The 16847-nt window shown below is 35.5% G+C and overlaps 3 protein-coding genes across 4 annotated transcripts; all 3 read right to left on the bottom strand.

Annotated features, from left to right (window-relative positions):
• Positions 1-5366: 5366 nt before the first annotated feature.
• LOC103933033 (late embryogenesis abundant protein At1g64065-like) lies at positions 5367-5942 on the bottom strand. The gene has a single exon (XM_009342686.2). It carries the CDS (start codon positions 5940-5942, stop codon positions 5367-5369), a length of 576 nt encoding a protein of 191 aa, XP_009340961.1.
• A 1425-nt stretch (positions 5943-7367) lies between these two features.
• Positions 7368-9993, bottom strand: LOC103933019 (COBRA-like protein 10). Its single transcript, XM_009342670.3, has 2 exons — positions 9065-9993; positions 7368-8911 (listed from the first exon to the last, which is right to left on the bottom strand). The coding sequence occupies exons 1-2, from the start codon at positions 9615-9617 to the stop codon at positions 7518-7520; spliced, it is 1947 nt and encodes a 648-aa protein (XP_009340945.1). The 5' UTR covers positions 9618-9993; the 3' UTR covers positions 7368-7517.
• A 2115-nt stretch (positions 9994-12108) lies between these two features.
• On the bottom strand, positions 12109-15320 carry LOC103933018 (CRIB domain-containing protein RIC10-like). Of its 2 annotated transcripts, none has more exons than XM_018643921.2 (5): positions 15163-15320; positions 14397-14522; positions 14062-14159; positions 13685-13796; positions 12109-12643 (listed from the first exon to the last, which is right to left on the bottom strand). In XM_018643921.2, the coding sequence occupies exons 2-5, from the start codon at positions 14431-14433 to the stop codon at positions 12492-12494; spliced, it is 399 nt and encodes a 132-aa protein (XP_018499437.1). In that variant the 5' UTR covers positions 14434-14522; positions 15163-15320; the 3' UTR covers positions 12109-12491. The 2 variants fall into 2 exon arrangements, with proteins under 2 accessions (XP_018499437.1, XP_009340944.2); XM_009342669.3 differs by lacking the exon at positions 15163-15320 and adding an exon at positions 14742-15135.
• Between the last annotated feature and the right edge of the window lie 1527 nt (positions 15321-16847).

Genomic DNA, 16847 nt, shown 5'->3' with positions numbered 1-16847 from the left:
GATGAATATTTCTTGTTTCTTAAATGTTTACCTATCTATCTATCTATTTCATTTTTTTCTCATCTGATGTAATGTTCACGTCCCACAATAAATGGAAAAATTGACCTGAATTAAAGAAATAGAAAATTACCCTGAGTTACTTTATTTGTTGATATATATAGGAAATTTTTAAGGGAGGGGATCCCCATTTTTTATAAAAATAGGGATTAGTTGTGTGGTCCACACTACATCGAACTTTAACGATTTGAACCGTCTATTTTTCAAGTTGCACCTCATAGATCATCCTTGCAAAATATTAGCCAAATCAGAAATATTTAAGAAATCTAATTGGGTTCAAAAAAATTAACGAATACTTTGTTATATAAAAAACAATGAAAATTGATCTTGATAATTAAATAGGCACATAGTTTCGGATTGAATTGAATTTTTGCAAGGATGATCTATGAATCAAGACTTACAAAATAGACGGTTCGGATGTTGAAATTCGATGTGGAGTGAGCCTCACACCTAATCCCCATTTATAAAAAAAAAAAAAAAAATGGAGATCCCCTTGCATAAAGGGCCTATATATAACTATAAAGCCAACATCCCTTTTTGTAACTGTTGCTTATTAACTTTTCTAACATTTTTCAAGACACTTAGTACTACGGTCTAATGATATTCTTTTTCACTAGTAAGTAAGAGGTTTTGGGTTTGATTCTCGCCAAAGGCGAATTTGAACCACATTATTGCTAGCTCATTGTGAGGCTTAACCCACTACCCCACCCTTTAGTGTAGATAATATTGTTTATTCAAAAAAAAAAAAAAAACATTCCTCAAGACACACTGTTGCTAATGATAATCATTGAAGACACGAAAAATAAAGCTAGAAGATCCGTCGAAGACTAAGATGCAAATGGGGATGCTGGTTGGAAGTTTTATCTTTTGATACTAACTTCATTGTTAATCATAGCTTTCTTCCCTAGTTGAGGGCTTTTTCAAAATTAGGAGGGTATCTTGGTGGAAGAAATCACTAAAACGAAATGGTCTATGCTCGAAAGTGCCATAGCATGAAAAATCTCAAAAAAGAATACGTGATTGTAGATCAGTCCGTGGGTAAGATGGAATTTCAATAGGACCTATTTTACCGACAGGGTTTATCACAAATTTAACTACTTTAAGAGCTCGGCCTGATCTAAAAAAGATCTTATGTGGGCGTTAGCGGATGTTTTTCAAGGAAGTTATAAGTAATGCAATTATGAATCTCACGAAGAGTTTGATTCTCATTCAGGATGAATGCTAGCGGGAATTACCATAGAAGAGCCTGCCCCTGCTAGCTAACATAGAAAGAAATCTATTCCCGGATAGCAATAGTCTCTATGTGAATCTCTTCCAAATTCGAATTGGTTCCTGGTCTTGGCCAGAGACCACTCTGTTCGCACCAGCAGTCCAACAAGTATTCTTACAAAATTTTATCATATGATTTTGTGAGTCTTTCTGACTTTCGAAAGGGTTATTGTGATGACGAAGTCACCAATTAGTACCTTAAAAAACACTTATGCTAGATCAAAACTTTCGCCCACTACCAAGCTGTAACTTCCCAATTCTCACTTACAATCCCATTTTTTTCGCTTCCACTCTAGTATTTTATATGCACTTTCTCATTCCCATATCAAAATTCAACTAATCTCTATATGCTCCGTCATATCTTATGGATGAGTTACTGTAAGTTTTTTCTAATTTCAGTCGCACTTTTTTAATATCAATTGTTGATGGTGCAATATATACAAATGAAATCTAACGTTTTATTTGATTAAAGGATCTTATTCTTTATCGTGTTTTAAGCTAATTTGTCACGCCACAGATCCGGAGTTGACGAAAAAATAAACCTCACGCCTAGTGCATGAGTAAAAGTAAAAATAAAAAGACAAACAAGCTTCTCTTTTACAAAATAACTCCAAATTCCTTACATGAGTACAAAATAAATTAAAATCCTTAAATCTCTTGTCTAATACAATCCCATCTCGTCTAGCACCTGTCTTGCTAAGTAACTTCTGTAAAATAAAATGGTGAGGGATGAGCAACAACCACCTTTGCACAATGAGCAGAATATGTAATATGCCAGTCAACCAATGTCGTTTTACACATGCTAGAAAATATGAGAGTAATATCAAAGCGTTAGCCATATAGTTCCCTATCACATCGTCCCCTTACATGTTGATTATATCCAAAATAAATTATAACTCACCATGTGACCCTTAATGGCCATTCTGCCCTAATGTCCCTTGACATTTATCCCTCAGATCAATACAACACCAAAGTTCTCATACTGAACATCTCAAACAATTCACTAATTCGATAAATAAGAACTCCAAAAGTACTTTTCAAAATAAATATGCTTGACTTGAAATGGTGAGAGATTTGTAAATGGAGTAAAATCCCACGATAACTCATGATTTTGGTTTAAAAATTAAAAATATTTCGAACACATTACATAAACCACTCATCTCGAAACCTAAAAAATTGGCAAGACAACCCATCTACCAAATCTCACGCATCAAACCCTAGCTACATCTTGTTCTCTATCTCTGCAATACGTGAGCTTAGCATGCAATGCATGCTAGCTCATGTTGTAAAACGAATTGAGAGCTCCTATTTATAGGAATATCAAGGCGGCATAGTCTTTGCCACCACCAGCTTGGTGCTAAACCTTAGTCACTACAAAAAATGACACCTATCAACTACGTGGCCATTTCAAGTTACTGCATGGAGACTAATTGGTTTGCATAGCTATTGATCGGACACTTGGTCAAATAGGTGGCCATATAGCTTAGTCATAATAGTAATAATGATTAATGAGGTGTGAATATGCATAGCATAACAAGTCTCTAACTTGGTAAATAAGAAAAAAGCTTACTAAGCACCTAGGGTTAATCCTAGTGAAAATAATACTAAAAAATACGGGATCTCGCATAATTTTTCCTTTGAAAATGTTTGCTAGACAATTCATAATACATTGGATTTGCGTACAGGTTTGTACATTTGATCTTCTTTACAAAATTTGTAACAGATTTCGTTATGTTCTTACTCTTCTCAGTCTGTAGTCGTTTCCCACTTCACACTGCTCCAAACTTTAATCGCCCAAAAGAGTTTTTTCGATAATAATTATTTACAAGACAACATCAATTGTCTACTCTGACTTCCAATGTATATATAGTAACATTAATATTGATATTAGTTGTACACAATGTGGCATGCATATATATATATATATATACACACACACTAATGCAAATTTTTCTCTTTTTCATCTTTGTTGCTTCAATTGATGAAAGCAAATTTGAATTCATACATAGGGTGAGTCGTTAAGCTGTTACAGTCTTTCGGTACCCATATGCTCCTTCATGTATTTAGTGCCTTTTAGTTTTAGGGCACAGTTTTGGACACCGCCCTTTGTCCATGTCCTCCAAATACCCTAACCTTGAATTTTTGCTTTTATCGTTTGAAACACAATTGAGTTTTCCTCGCAAGCCATAATTGAATATGTCCGTGTTCAGATTTATGACTCCAATTAGCTCAAAGGTATTGTTCTTTTATGTGGTAAGGTGGATTAAAAAATGGGGAAAGGAATGAATTAAACTGGAAGATCCAAAGATGGCAAAGTGGAGAATTTATTCCACTGTTTGGTAGGATGAAAGAAAAATTTAGAGGGAAGCGACTTCTTAAAAGATTATTTTTTGATAGACTTGCGCTTAGTCAAGTTAGTTAGAAAAATTTGTATGTCTCAAATCTAAATTCTACCCTGTCTCCTCATAATTTGGATAAATATACGTTATTGCGTTTAAAAATTAATAAAATTGAGCTAGTTGGAGTCATAAAAATGACAACAAAAAGTTATTGACCTAGGATATATTTTAATTAGATTGTTATTGATTCATATAACAAGGAAAAAGAAAATAAATGGTAATGAAAGTGAATGAAAAAAATAAATTATTTTGTGGGCTCTGAACCGTTACACATAATTGCGAATATTCTTTTATTTTCCTTTTGATGAGTTGGGCTGGGATTACAAGACTATAGTGCATTATTTTATTATATTTTTTATGCTCAAAAGATGCATTATTTGCTACGAAAATATTATAGCAAAATATACTCTCAAAGGCCACACACTTGGGTTTGTTGTCCCGCGTTGGTGAATCTGCTTGATTGTGGTCACAGACAAAGTAAAATTCTCCATAGCCTTCTCAGGTCAGAAAATGATGAATAACTATGATTTGCCACCAATTGTCCTCCTTTTTTTATTAAAAAAAAAGGGACAAACACTCATTGTAAGAGATTTTTTATTTTATTTTTACAATAGTAAAAAAGGGACAAACACTCATTGTAAGAGATTTTTTTTTTATTTTTTTATTTTTACAATAGTAATTTGTTTTTAAGGAAAAACTAATGAAAATGGCTTGAAAACTTTGAGTTTTAATGACAATGACAAAATAAAAGGTAAAGTGAATAGTATCAGGATTGACTTTTTAGTATAAAATTTGGTTTTTCGTTAAAGTGAACAGTACCAGAAGCATTTTGTTAAAATTCGCTTATTTTTAACGGGTTAAGAAGAGGGGAGAGAGAGAAAGCGCACTAGGAGAAAAATGTGAAAGAAAGAGGAAGGTGGAAGGAAAATTAGGGATTACCTCTATAGCTGTTAGGGAACTAAATTGTTTTCTCCCACATGGATATTTGATATCTGCTTGTCCTTGAAACATCTTCATCATACATCTAGGCTTAAGCTTTCATACAAGGAACATTGCAACTTTGATGCGTCGAAAGAATTATCAAGGAATAAAGTATAATCCATATTTCAAGGCACTTCAAAAATCTCATTTTACACTCCTCACAAGTGTATTTTTCTTTTCTAATATAAAAAGTTTGAAGTATAAAATGAGATTTTTGAAGTGCTAATAATAATTCCCTATTTCAAATATCATGTAAATTTTAATGAAGTAGTTTTGCATTAAAACTTCATACATAAATCTAAATCCTAAATCTTGCTCAACCTGTTATCTTTAGGTGGAATCGACCTTGAAGTTCGTGAGAATCTAAACGGGGTACCAATTGGGAGTTGAAAGATAAGTACCTAAAATAAATTTACACCAATACTTCTATATTATGAGTTCATCTAATAAAGAAAATTAAAAGCAATTCAACAACTTCCTTTATTTCCATATTAACAAATCATCAGCTAGTCCACAAACAGAATAATTTTCAGACCAAGAGAAAAATAAATAAATGAATCAATAGTAGTACTCAAACTACAGATTAATCATTTATAATCTCGATAATATTCTCGTTTAATGAATATAAATTAACAGTCTAAACTATCTAACAAGAGAACATTACTTATCCAGCTTTACCCTAGATTTGCAAACGGAGTCGGCACTCTGGGTTCCAATAGTGATAGAAATGTTGCAATCGGTATAACTGGCTGCCTTCATCTTAAAGATCTTCCACAAGTTCACCTTGCCGTGCAGGGTAGTTTCTGAAGTAAAATTCAGCACTCCAACGACCATGTCACCCAAGAAATGCGAATCAGTTACCAATTTGTCAGCCAAAATACTCAAAACAGTGGTCATGTTGTGAGTCGAACGAGCCGGAACTGTGTCGTCCTTGATCGGAGCTTCGGCGACAACATTCCCATGGTAGCTGATATAAGCCGTACTATTCTCATACTTGAAGCCTCCATAATTTGGATTTTTCACCGTGACCAATATTCTTATCGATATATTTAACTTTATAACTGGGAAACCTACTAACTCAAATCCCTCTAGGCTTACTGGCTCGGTGAAAACCGAAGGATCTTTCGGTTTTAAAATTGTGACGAATAGAACGACTAGAACAACTATGGTGACAATGAAGAAAATACCAGTGACAGCAGCAAAGATTTTCAAGCATTTTCGAGAGCCTGCTTCCATGATTAAGGAAATTAGGGAATGTCTAATTTGATTTGGATCAATGAAAGGTAAGTTATATGTTGATTGAAAAACTTTGTTTCACGTTGTGACGATGTTGTATAGGCAAGGTCGATGATTTAAACAAGAAAAAAATGTGGTGTGATTTTGTCTGGTTGTATTTTTTAATTGATGGAGACAACAATGGAGGAGTTTGTAACAATGAGTTTGGAGGACGGTTGTCGGCCATCGTTTTTCATTTTTGTTTGTTTGTCAGAACATGGAAAACAGTTTGGACCAGAACATATGACAGCAAATGGGTTGGATCGAGCTTTGGAAGCCAAGCCCATTGAAGTAAGACAAGAATCGCGTTATTTTACATATAGTAAAATTAAAAGGAGGAACCTACATTTAATAATAAAAAGTGATTGAAAATTTGACAATTCAAGGGTTAAGAGATTGTTTGTTGCTTCCATATCTCGAAAGTTGATGTTTTGGATTTTTAGTGATATCTGGATTAACGCAACTTTGACTTGACATACTTGATTTACAAGAGTTGATGTTACAGATTTGGGCAAATTATGTTGTTTAACATGTTTAATTCGGATTTTATTATTTAAAGTACAATTTTTAATATTTTGTTATTTGTTTATTTCCTTTCCTATTTAGATACTTAGGGTTTCTAGGAAAAAAGAACATTAGAAATAGGAAGTAAGAGGCATAAATTATAAAAAGAATCTTGGAACAACCTTTTCATTTATTAATCATAAGCGAGAAAAGCAGGATATTACGGTGAGACGTGAAAATACCTGATTGCATTCCAACCTCGAATTGTGGAATCATTTTGTACCATATGGATATATATTGAGATTGTTCGAGAGACATATCCCAAGTCCAGTATAACTGTATTTTTTTCTATTACTACGTACTATTACTACTACAAAAATTGATAGAAATTTATAAGATTATAGTTGAAGAGAAAATTCTCCAATTGAAAAAGATCCTTGAAAGAAACCCATCTCTTTTAGCTACTTATATGTCTGGTGTATGCTCCCTCTTACGAGAAAACACATAATATTTAATTATATGGTGTTTTATTTTTGAAGATGGAGAGGGGAGAGGATCCTCTATGTCTTATATGTACATGTCCACCTCTATATAGTACGAGGCCTTTTAGGAACTCATTGGATTCGGATTCCATCGGAACTCCGAAGTTAAGCAAGTTGGTGAGATCAATCCTAAGATGGGTGACCCACTGGGAAGTTCTCGTGTGAGTTCTCAAAAACAAAACCGTGAGGACGTGGTCGAGCCCGGGTCGGGATGCGACATCACTCCAACTTCAACATGTAGAATCATTTTGCGTTATATGCATTGAGATTGTTCGGTAGACAGTCCAAGTCCGGTATAGCAAAGGAATTGAAGAAGAGTATTTCATAACTGTACCTTTTTTCTTCTAGTACTACTACTACAACATTTGAAAGAAATTTGTAATATACAAGGAAGTACTCTAGGCTTCTGCCCTAACTAAATCAATTGTATCCTAGCTAGGGCATGATAAATGTAGGAAGAACATGATAATGCAAAACCGAAGTTAATTCATCACATAAGAAAAGTCAAAATTGAAAGGAATATCACAACTACCAAATTTCCATGATGCAAACTTCCTTGTGATAGTGGAAGTTGAGTAGGAAGTGAACATTCTTCCCCATTGAAAAACACTCTTGAAGGAAACCCATCACGTTTAGCTACTTCTATGTCTGGTGTCCGCTTCTTCTTAAAAGAAATAACAGATTGTTGCTTTCCAGGCACCCTAGGAGCTTTCGGGTTCGATCCATTTGTCTCCGCCACCAAAAAAGTCAAGCCCTTTAAGCCTTGGAGGAAGATGATGTCCTCCAACGTCGGAAGTTTGGTCCCATTGAAAGAATATGCATTTTCGTAACCGGGAGAAGCTTTCTTGAGTTGCACTGCAGCAAACCAATCTTCAAAATTCATGTTAGCCCAATTGAATAGTGTCATTCTAGCTGTCCATCCATCCTTGTAATCTGATAAGACATGCCAATTTACACTAACCGGACAATTGTTCCCACAAGGCAGTGGCTTGGGCACGTGATGGTGCTTTATGCTTGCCCAAGCTATGGCCTTCTTCGTCCTATTTTCGAATGGGACGAGAAGAGTTTCTGGAGGGAGAAGAATGGCAGGGGCTTTCGGGTTGCATTTTTTCGTGTCGGTACAACCACAAGCACATGTTCTGCAGGGTATCACAGACTCATTGTAATAAGCAGAGAATGAAACACAACACTTGGGTTTCCTAGTTTTGGCTCTTGTGATGTTGCAAATTATTTGCCAGCTTGCAATAGCTAAGATTGTAGCCTGAATCCCACTTGGGTCTGGAAACTGAGCAGGGTCCACCCTAATAGGCTGCCCACATTTGTATTCCGGATTAAGCACCCCCTCCACTTTGAATTTTTCAGGAGGATACAGAGCCGTTCGATTCAAATCAGGAGGTACTTTGAACACCTGCATTTGAAAAGCAGCCTTGGTTTTGCTTTGATCCATTATAGCAGGCAAAATACTACCATTTCTGCAGCAATTAGGTATTTTCCCAACTTGAGTATCGTTTGCTTTCTCTCGAGGTAGGTCTCCGATAACTGGATTTTTTTGGCAATTCAAGACCTTGGAGAAATCCATCTGTTGATAGTATTGTCCGGGAGCACCATATATGCAATTCAAATAGTCAATCGAACGCGGATAAGCACCTTTCATGGAGTATATAAATTCCCCTCTCATCCATTCCCAAGTTAAGTTCCAATGGTCCAAACGTCCCAAAGGGCTCTTGTTCTCCATTGTCACCTGAGCAAGATAATTATTCTCATAGGCTTGAATGACATCATATGCAATTGTGAGATCACCCTTTTGTCGAGGCAAGAACTTGGTTTTCGTAACAATGGACTTATATTTAGGATTCCTAACGCAACAAACGTACATTGTCGTTTCTGTATGGCCATCACCAAATCAAGACGAGAAAAGAACTCACAAATTAGAATGGTAATAGTATATAAATGAATGACGAGAAGTTCTGTTGCTAGACTGTAAATCTGGATGACACATTCAGGTAAGAATCAGCGGGATGAATGAGTAGTACTTACTACGATTGGTTGGTGCAGGGCACTTGTATCCATCGTTAACAAGTCGAATTGTTTTAGGCATTGGGTTCCCGGGGGGCTTGACACCAAACATAGTGCCACTGATTTGAATTTTGGCTTGAATTTTGGTGTAATCTCCACCAGTGCCAATGGCGGTTTTCAAATCTGCCTGTCCTGCTCCAGAGAGGTTAGTCCCATTTCCAACATCAGCCGGGAAATCATCACCGTCCATCAAAACGGCACCACCTGCACCAACTAGAATCTCCTTGTGTTGAAACCCAATGTACATCTTCCAGGCTTTGAGTTCGTACGTTCCCGTGTTGACTATGGTTGCAGTCGCATTGAAGGCCCATGCTTGTTTCTCAGCATTCTTGAGGAAAGGGTAGATTCTTCGCCGGGAAAGGAAGTTATAGCTTAGGTAAATCCCGTCACAATCTTCTTGTGATGGGGGTGGTGCAGCAGGTTGCTGTTGCTGATCATCGCCATAATCTTGGGCTATGGCCAAAGAAAATCCAAGGGCAAACATGAGTGCGGCAATCCACCAAGACCTTGTCATGTCTTTTTACGCAGCGTAACAAGCATAAGACATCAAACGGTAACCCTACAACAAAAGCGTCTGGAATCCATCGGGATTTTTTTAATTTTTTTACATCACTTTTATTCACAATTACTCGGAAGTCTAATGCGACATCGGTGTGATAGTTAGGAAGAATGCGATTGAAATGGTTAATTTCTAATTAGGTAGCTTTTTGGAGGACTTGACTTGCTAGATGAAACTTGGTAGCTTGGATTTTGCTAAATTGTTTCAAATTGTGGAGTCAGGGGGAAAGAATTGAGAAATGAGTGCCGAACGATGAACTCAAAAAAATTGAGAATTGAGAAGACAGTGATGAATTTGTGGAGAATAAGTCAGATGAAACCTCCTCCCTTGAGCTCCCGCTGTATAAGGCAAGGTAACGATTAACGGTCATTTGAACTTTATAAACTCTCTAAATAACCGAATGACAAATATATCCTGGATTCTCTTTGGTTCAAAAGGAGAAGTTGTCAATTACATTACTTTGGTGAGAGATTAAAATGTTTTAGATGTTTCATGTTCATGTTGGTCACTTTAATTAATTCGCACTAACTTCAATTGTCTTTGGCATTTTAATATATAATTGGAAACCTTTTCTTTTGGCCCATGTAAACTATTCAATTTAGAATAAGACAAAATATCTAACAGATCATTAAAAAAATGATAATGATATTCACACATTTATTTTTACCTCTCATACTCTTGTTAATTTTTGGCTATATCTTCTTTAATTCATTCAATTCGACAGCAGAAAACTGAGCGGGGTAAGTAAGAAGTAAAAATGGGTGTGTGGATCGCACTACACTAAAAAAATTGTTGTTTATGTTCACATTCGTCCATGCCTATTTTTCAGTTAAATATGGTGCTTAATGTTTGTAAACTGTAGTAGATCTGTGCAATTGAATATATATATATATGCTTCCTATATCAGGCGGAAGGGATCCTAATTTTTCAAAAAAAATGGGAACACCTTTTTGATCATTAGATTTGACTTTTATGAAATTTTGTGGCTGAGATTAAATCACAAGTCATAGAATCTCAACCACAGGATTTCATTAAAGCCAAATCTAACGGTTAAGAAGATGTCCTTATTTTTTTTTAAAAATGGGGATCCCTTCCCTTATATATATATATATTACTTGTATTAAATACAGTAAATTTGTAGATGATGAAACACAGCAAATTTGTAGCTTTTTTAATTCTTATTTTATTCTGGTCATAAAACAAAATACATAGAGCCTAATGGCAAAAACCCATATTGAGCCGAAACCCTAATATCATCATGTCGTTCCACTCAACTGGTTAAGTTCAAACCCTAGACCCTGAACTATTAATTCGTAAAACCTTATTATGAGTGACAGAACTAATCAACGACTATGCAACCAAGGAATACGTTGACACAGAGTTTGCGGAGGCTGGAATCCACTTCGACCACTCATTACGTCGTCGTATCATATTACCTTGCACTTCTACTCTAGTTGAACCAAGCAACGACTCAAGAATAAAGGGTATGTCACTGCACATTCTCTTAAGCCTTTTGAAGTCGGCAACTGCTGATATTGGCACCCATCCTTTGTCATCCATCAACGAAATTAGGTAGCGGTCCTTTCTCAAATTTTCGTTGCTAAAATAGTACTCTATTTGTTGTATAATATTCTTCCTCAAATTCGATATTCTGGCTGGAAGGCTTTGATCATCAGCCATGATCGTTGGAGCTTGAGGACCATAATAATATTGAGGCCCTAAGAAAAACGTAGATCCAAGTCCAACACCACATTGCATATGAATGTTGTAAACGCTAATTGGTTGATTCCAGTAGTCACCACCGAGTTCTTGCATATTCGATGCATAGTCATTGACAGAGTAATTGTTTTGGGGTATTGGGTGATAAATAAAAGTTTGTCCATGACGTGTTTGGGACAAATTCATGAGGGGTGGAATGTGAAGTTGAAAAGATGGTGCTTCAGGATTAAGGTTTCGTTTAGGCATAGACATCTTCAAATTTTGTTGTGCTTGGAGGTAGGAGAAGAAGATAATCGAGAGTATTTAGTTCTCTGAGTACTACTACTGAATATGTAGTGAGAGTTTGAGACTCAGCCCGTTTTTATAGTGTTTTCTTGCCTTAGTAGTTTATGGAAAATTAAAAATCCTTTTCCTTGGTGGAAATCAAAAAGGGTATTTAGTTTTTAAAAAGGATTACGGTTTCATACATCCTAACCAGAAAAGGGTATTATTGCAATATAACCAACATGTGTTAGGATTCAATTTTCCTTTACTTTTGTTATTTCCTTTTTCTTTGGATTTCTCAGTGAAATCATGATCCTATACAAATTCAATCCCACTACGGATACCCCTATTCCCATCCGGGATTCTCACAAAGTCGGCAACAGGATGGGTTTAAAATATGTAAATTTCACAAAACTAAATCCCAAAACCAATAGGAAAACCCACTATCGTGCACCAGCACAACTAAAACCTCACTTGCATGCTTATTACAAATTAAACTAAGAAGTGAAAAGAAAAAAACTGTTGTCTTCCTAAACTGGTCGTCACCCTTTGCCACAATGATCATCCACATTCACATTTTTGTTCCAAAAAATTTCTCCCACCACTTAGTTTTGCATCATGCATGCATTTCTAAAATTCACATAAGCTATGTCCAATTTTTAAGAACTTAATCCCTTCACAATCTTGTGAACATGGTAGAGTAAGCAGAACATACGAGCATCCAAAATCGTTGCTATGCACATTGACAGTGCCTTTTAACTTTTGATCGATCAAACTCAGAATCTTGCACTCTTTCTATGTTGGCAGGTTCTGTGTTGCCTCCATTTGGGTGTACGCAACCGCATTCTACTTTGATCCTCGTGAAGATCTTCCCCCCGAGCTTGACGAAGATTTGACCTTTTTTCGCTTTGGTTTCTTGGGCACGTTAGGAAGTTCAGTCGGAGGAAGATCTCTGAACGTGCCAGATGACGGTTGTTGGGTTATGGATTGATCAAAATCTGTCACAAAAAAAATTAAAGAAACAAAAAGAATAAGAGAGGTTAAAGTGTCTTCAAAGTGATTCAATCATGCAAATTAAGTGGCACTATATAAAATAAATTGGTGAAAGCAACATACCACAGCAAAGATACCACAATTAGTTGAATTGCTAAAATTGAAAGTTAATCCACTACGTTCAGCTAAAACTATGTCTGAATAGTACAAGATAATTACTCCATTATCTGCATGTAATATTGCTATATCAATCTAAGACCAATGACATAATGACTGCGTTAGTAATGTTCAAGCAAACCTATTTTTTAGGTTTTGAAACAACTTGAACGCAATCAAGTTGGTCGAAACAGTGTGTTTTCATCTCCGTAATAAAAAAAATGTCTCGAACTGATGGCCAAATCTAAAAGAAAAATTCTCAACCAAATGAAAGTAAAGTAGTGGTACAAAAATCTCAAATTTAGCAACCCTGTGGACCACTATTACCAAGACTAAGCTAGGCTTTTTCTAAAGGGCCACCCCAAGCTATCATATTCCTCTAGGTAGGAAAGTGTGTGTTGTCCCGTGACAGAAGATCCAAAAATCTTACAGTTGGGGCAAAGAATCTTGAAAGCTTTTGCACACCTCATAAATCTCATTAACATTAAACTAAAAGACATTAATTACATTTCTCCTAAGACAATTGACCCCGTGAAAAAAACACTTGTCTGATTATTGTACTCGCACAACTACACATGATAGGAGGCATAGTTTAATGGAACATATTGACAGAGCCTTTAAATTATTCATATGACACCCAGGTCCCAGCCATCAGCTGTGCATTATTTTGCCTAGTATGCATTCCGCTAGCCTAATCGTACATACGAGAGAAATTTACCTATGATTAGGATGTCAAATGCAACAATATCTCAAGTCAATCAAACAATATCAAGCTTGTAAGGTACTGTCACTGTGGCGTCCTAATTGTAGGTTATTATCCATACTACATAGTCATGTCATTGAAAACACAAAATGCTGAAACTGCTATATAGTGGTGATCAAAAGCATACCTTGAGAGGACCAAGGAGAATAAGCCATGGGATTAGAGGACCCCATTCGATCACTGGCATTACGACCAAGGGAGCTCGTTGAAAAATCGGGTCCGTTTTTAAATTCGTTCATCTGCTTGATTAACAATAATTTAACTCAATAAGAGAATTACGAGAGCAATAAGAAAAGAAGCACATGATTTGGTTGGTAGGTTTGTAGTATAATGGGAGACACGATAAGACAAATCAATAACAGGAGAGAGATTTATATGTGGTTTAAGATAGGTAGCTAGGTTGTACGACACTATTTGCATCTAAGTTTGAATCTTTTCGCATAATATAGAACAAGAGAGAAAAAAAAAATTATTTTGCAGGTAGACTAGAAAGTAAACATGTACCCAGCTGGGTGCGCTTTCAGACGGCCCGTCCCAACCAATATGTGCTACATGTTTCACATCTGTTGGGAGCCCAATTTTCATTTCACGCTCCTTCACAACTGCAACAGCAAAACCAATTTTACAGCTTAATTAGCCTCAAATTATCAAAATTAGGCATAATTATTATTTTTCTTACAGGAAAAATATTGTGGTTAATTACGGACTTTAATCTACATGGTAGGGGATTCGAATTAAGATGCAAGTGGCACACTAACCTCGCCAACTGGTCTAACCAATATTGACAAGGAAAATTGATTTAATTGATACATTAGAGAAAGCGAGAGATAATTACGCACCAAACATTTGTGAGAAGTACTTCAAGATCTTTGCCATGGTGGAAATTACAAGCCCCAAATGAAACAGCAGCCTCTTTAAGAATGCACACAACAAAGCTAAAGATTGGAAGAGATGGATCCTGTTGCCTGCAAGAAAGTAAATATGCACTCAGAATGATGAGATTTTGCATAAAATAATTTCAAAGGAGAAAAAAGATAAGAGCAGTATCCAATAAGGTTCACTGCATGTGATTTGGGAACCCTTTTTTTTCCCTGTCAATGAAGACTAGTATCTGACCATGGATTTTATGAGATATTTGATACATTTTTTGAAGTAAAAAGGGAAAAAAAAAAAAAAAAACCTACTTTGAGAGGTTGATTGTTTAGAAGAAAATCAACTCCTCCTCCATATCCAACCAAAGTAGCCAATTTCCAAGCTCCATCTTTTTACACCAACCTCTTATGGATATCAAAACATGCATAAAACAACCCTTTGGAATGTCTTTTGTCGCAATAACAAAAACCCGGAAACAAACTACTGTTTGAAGCTGATTAAACAAATGAAAATCAATGGAAGGATATACCCAAAAAAATGGGAAAAAAACGGAGAAATAATGGTGTGATGGGATTTATCTGCAAATGTGTAGAGAGAGAGAGAGATGATAGAGAGAGAGGGTGGACAAAAATGAAAACCTCAACAAACGACGGGTGTGAAATACGGGACAAAACTAAGATGAAGAGAGTGGAAGACAATACAAAAGAAATTGGGTGGTGCTCGTTTACTTACTTTCTTTCAGAAGCTCTCTGGAAAATGCAAGCGGCTAGCTATCCTCCATATAATGCAAGATATACTTAAATTGCGGGCTAAAATCTGATACAAAGAGAGATAGGAGGCTGTATTTGTGCAGTCTCTATGACAAGACTGGCTTCCATAGCAGTCTACCTTGGCTATTAAGACTATGTTTATATATTTTAGTCTTAAACCAATGGAGATTAAGAGGGGAAGGGAAGTCCCCCTTTTCATTTTTTTTTTGTTGACAAAATCACCCTTTGAGTTAAGGCGTGCTTTCATGCACGAGGTGCATGAAATTGGAACGTTAAAGCGGTGATATCACAAATCAATCACATTATGTGAAAAAATTAAAATACATGACAACACGTGATAGATTTAGAATATCACCACTTTGATGCCACAATTGCATATAAATTTCTTACATACACAATAGCCTATCTAATTTACGCTCCTCACAAACAAGTCCTTCAAGATAATTTCCTTACATAGCCTAAACCTCGTCATCGTTTTCAAGAAAGAATCATCGAACCCAACTATTATTACATCGAGCATTAACCATTGATAGGTAAGCGTTTTTCTTTCTATAATTTGATTTTTATAGCATTTTTCACTAATATATTAACATTTGGTAGAGGGTTACACTACAGGCATTTTTTCATAAACAAATTAATTACATACGTTGAAGGATGTTTTTCAGTTTTAGTAGTTCAGCAAACATGGTAAAGAGGACATTTCATTTTTTTATTTTTGCACCTAACTATCAATTCAATGGATTACCCCAAGGTTCCAATATAGAAAATTTTAAGACAGCAACAGGTTAACACATTGTCCAAATTGAATCCTTCCATGCTTAGACATTTATTTAATACAATTTACAATCCAGCTTTCACTAATTTTTTCAGCCAGCTGATCTGAGCTCTGCTTTGTATTTTTTATTACAAATTCAATGCGCAACAATAATAACACTAACAACCAAGTCTTATTCATTACTCATTAAGTGTGATTGGCTATAGAAATCTTACAACGCCATTGTGGTCGGTTTTGCACCAAGTCTTTCATTAGCTCAAGTACTTCACAAACAAGAAAAAGAGATGTTTAATTACAAACTCACACTAATTCCTTCCATTTCTTTTTGCTAATAGATTAATAGATTATAGGTAAAATAAGTCAAGCACCAAGAACATTATTTCTATAAAATAAAATAAAAAATACAGATTACGTATGACATATGGATCTAATATATATATATAACAAGCAGCTTTTAGCCGTTGGTGCCAACTGTTCGGCATGGATAATTCCAACAATATTATATTTTCTAACTGGTGAAAAATCATTTTCAGCATTGTAATTAATTAGGCCTCTTAATTAATATATGGTTTTAAAAAGAAATTGTTATTAGCACTTCAAAAATCTCATTTGACACTCTAAACTTTTTATAATTAGAAAAAAAAATAAACTTATGAGTAGTATAAAATGAGATTTTTGGAATGCTAATAACAGTTTCCTTTTAGAATTATTAATTTTCATGTAATAGTTTATTCTCAACTACTTGAATTGTAGCGTATCATCTTGCAATCATATGCTGCTGTGGCTTAGCTGTTCTAATACATTAAACATGTAGAACTTTTGTTGTGTTGGAAGCACGTTTATTCATTCTGGTTGCTTCTTTTGGTCTGCAA

This window comes from the organism of the source record quoted next, unplaced genomic scaffold (genome assembly GCF_019419815.1).
Source record: "Pyrus x bretschneideri cultivar Hongxiangsu unplaced genomic scaffold, Pyrus_bretschneideri_v1 Contig33, whole genome shotgun sequence".
NCBI classification, from domain to species: domain Eukaryota; kingdom Viridiplantae; phylum Streptophyta; class Magnoliopsida; order Rosales; family Rosaceae; genus Pyrus; species Pyrus x bretschneideri.
This window is presented reverse-complemented; position numbering and strand designations above follow the sequence as displayed.

Coding starts and splice junctions, on each gene's coding strand:
- LOC103933033 (XM_009342686.2), bottom strand. CDS start 5,942: ATGGAAGCAGGCTCTCGAAAATGCTTGAAAATCTTTGCTGCTGTCACT.
- LOC103933019 (XM_009342670.3), bottom strand. CDS start 9,617: ATGACAAGGTCTTGGTGGATTGCCGCACTCATGTTTGCCCTTGGATTT. Junction 8,912..9,064: donor CCCTGCACCAACCAATCGTA/GTAAGTACTACT, acceptor ATGGCCATACAG/AAACGACAATGTACGTTTGT.
- LOC103933018 (XM_018643921.2), bottom strand. CDS start 14,433: ATGGCAAAGATCTTGAAGTACTTCTCACAAATGTTTG. Junction 13,797..14,061: donor CTGAAAGCGCACCCAGCTGG/GTACATGTTTAC, acceptor TTAATCAAGCAG/ATGAACGAATTTAAAAACGG. Junction 12,644..13,684: donor TTCTCCTTGGTCCTCTCAAG/GTATGCTTTTGA, acceptor TTTTTGTGACAG/ATTTTGATCAATCCATAACC.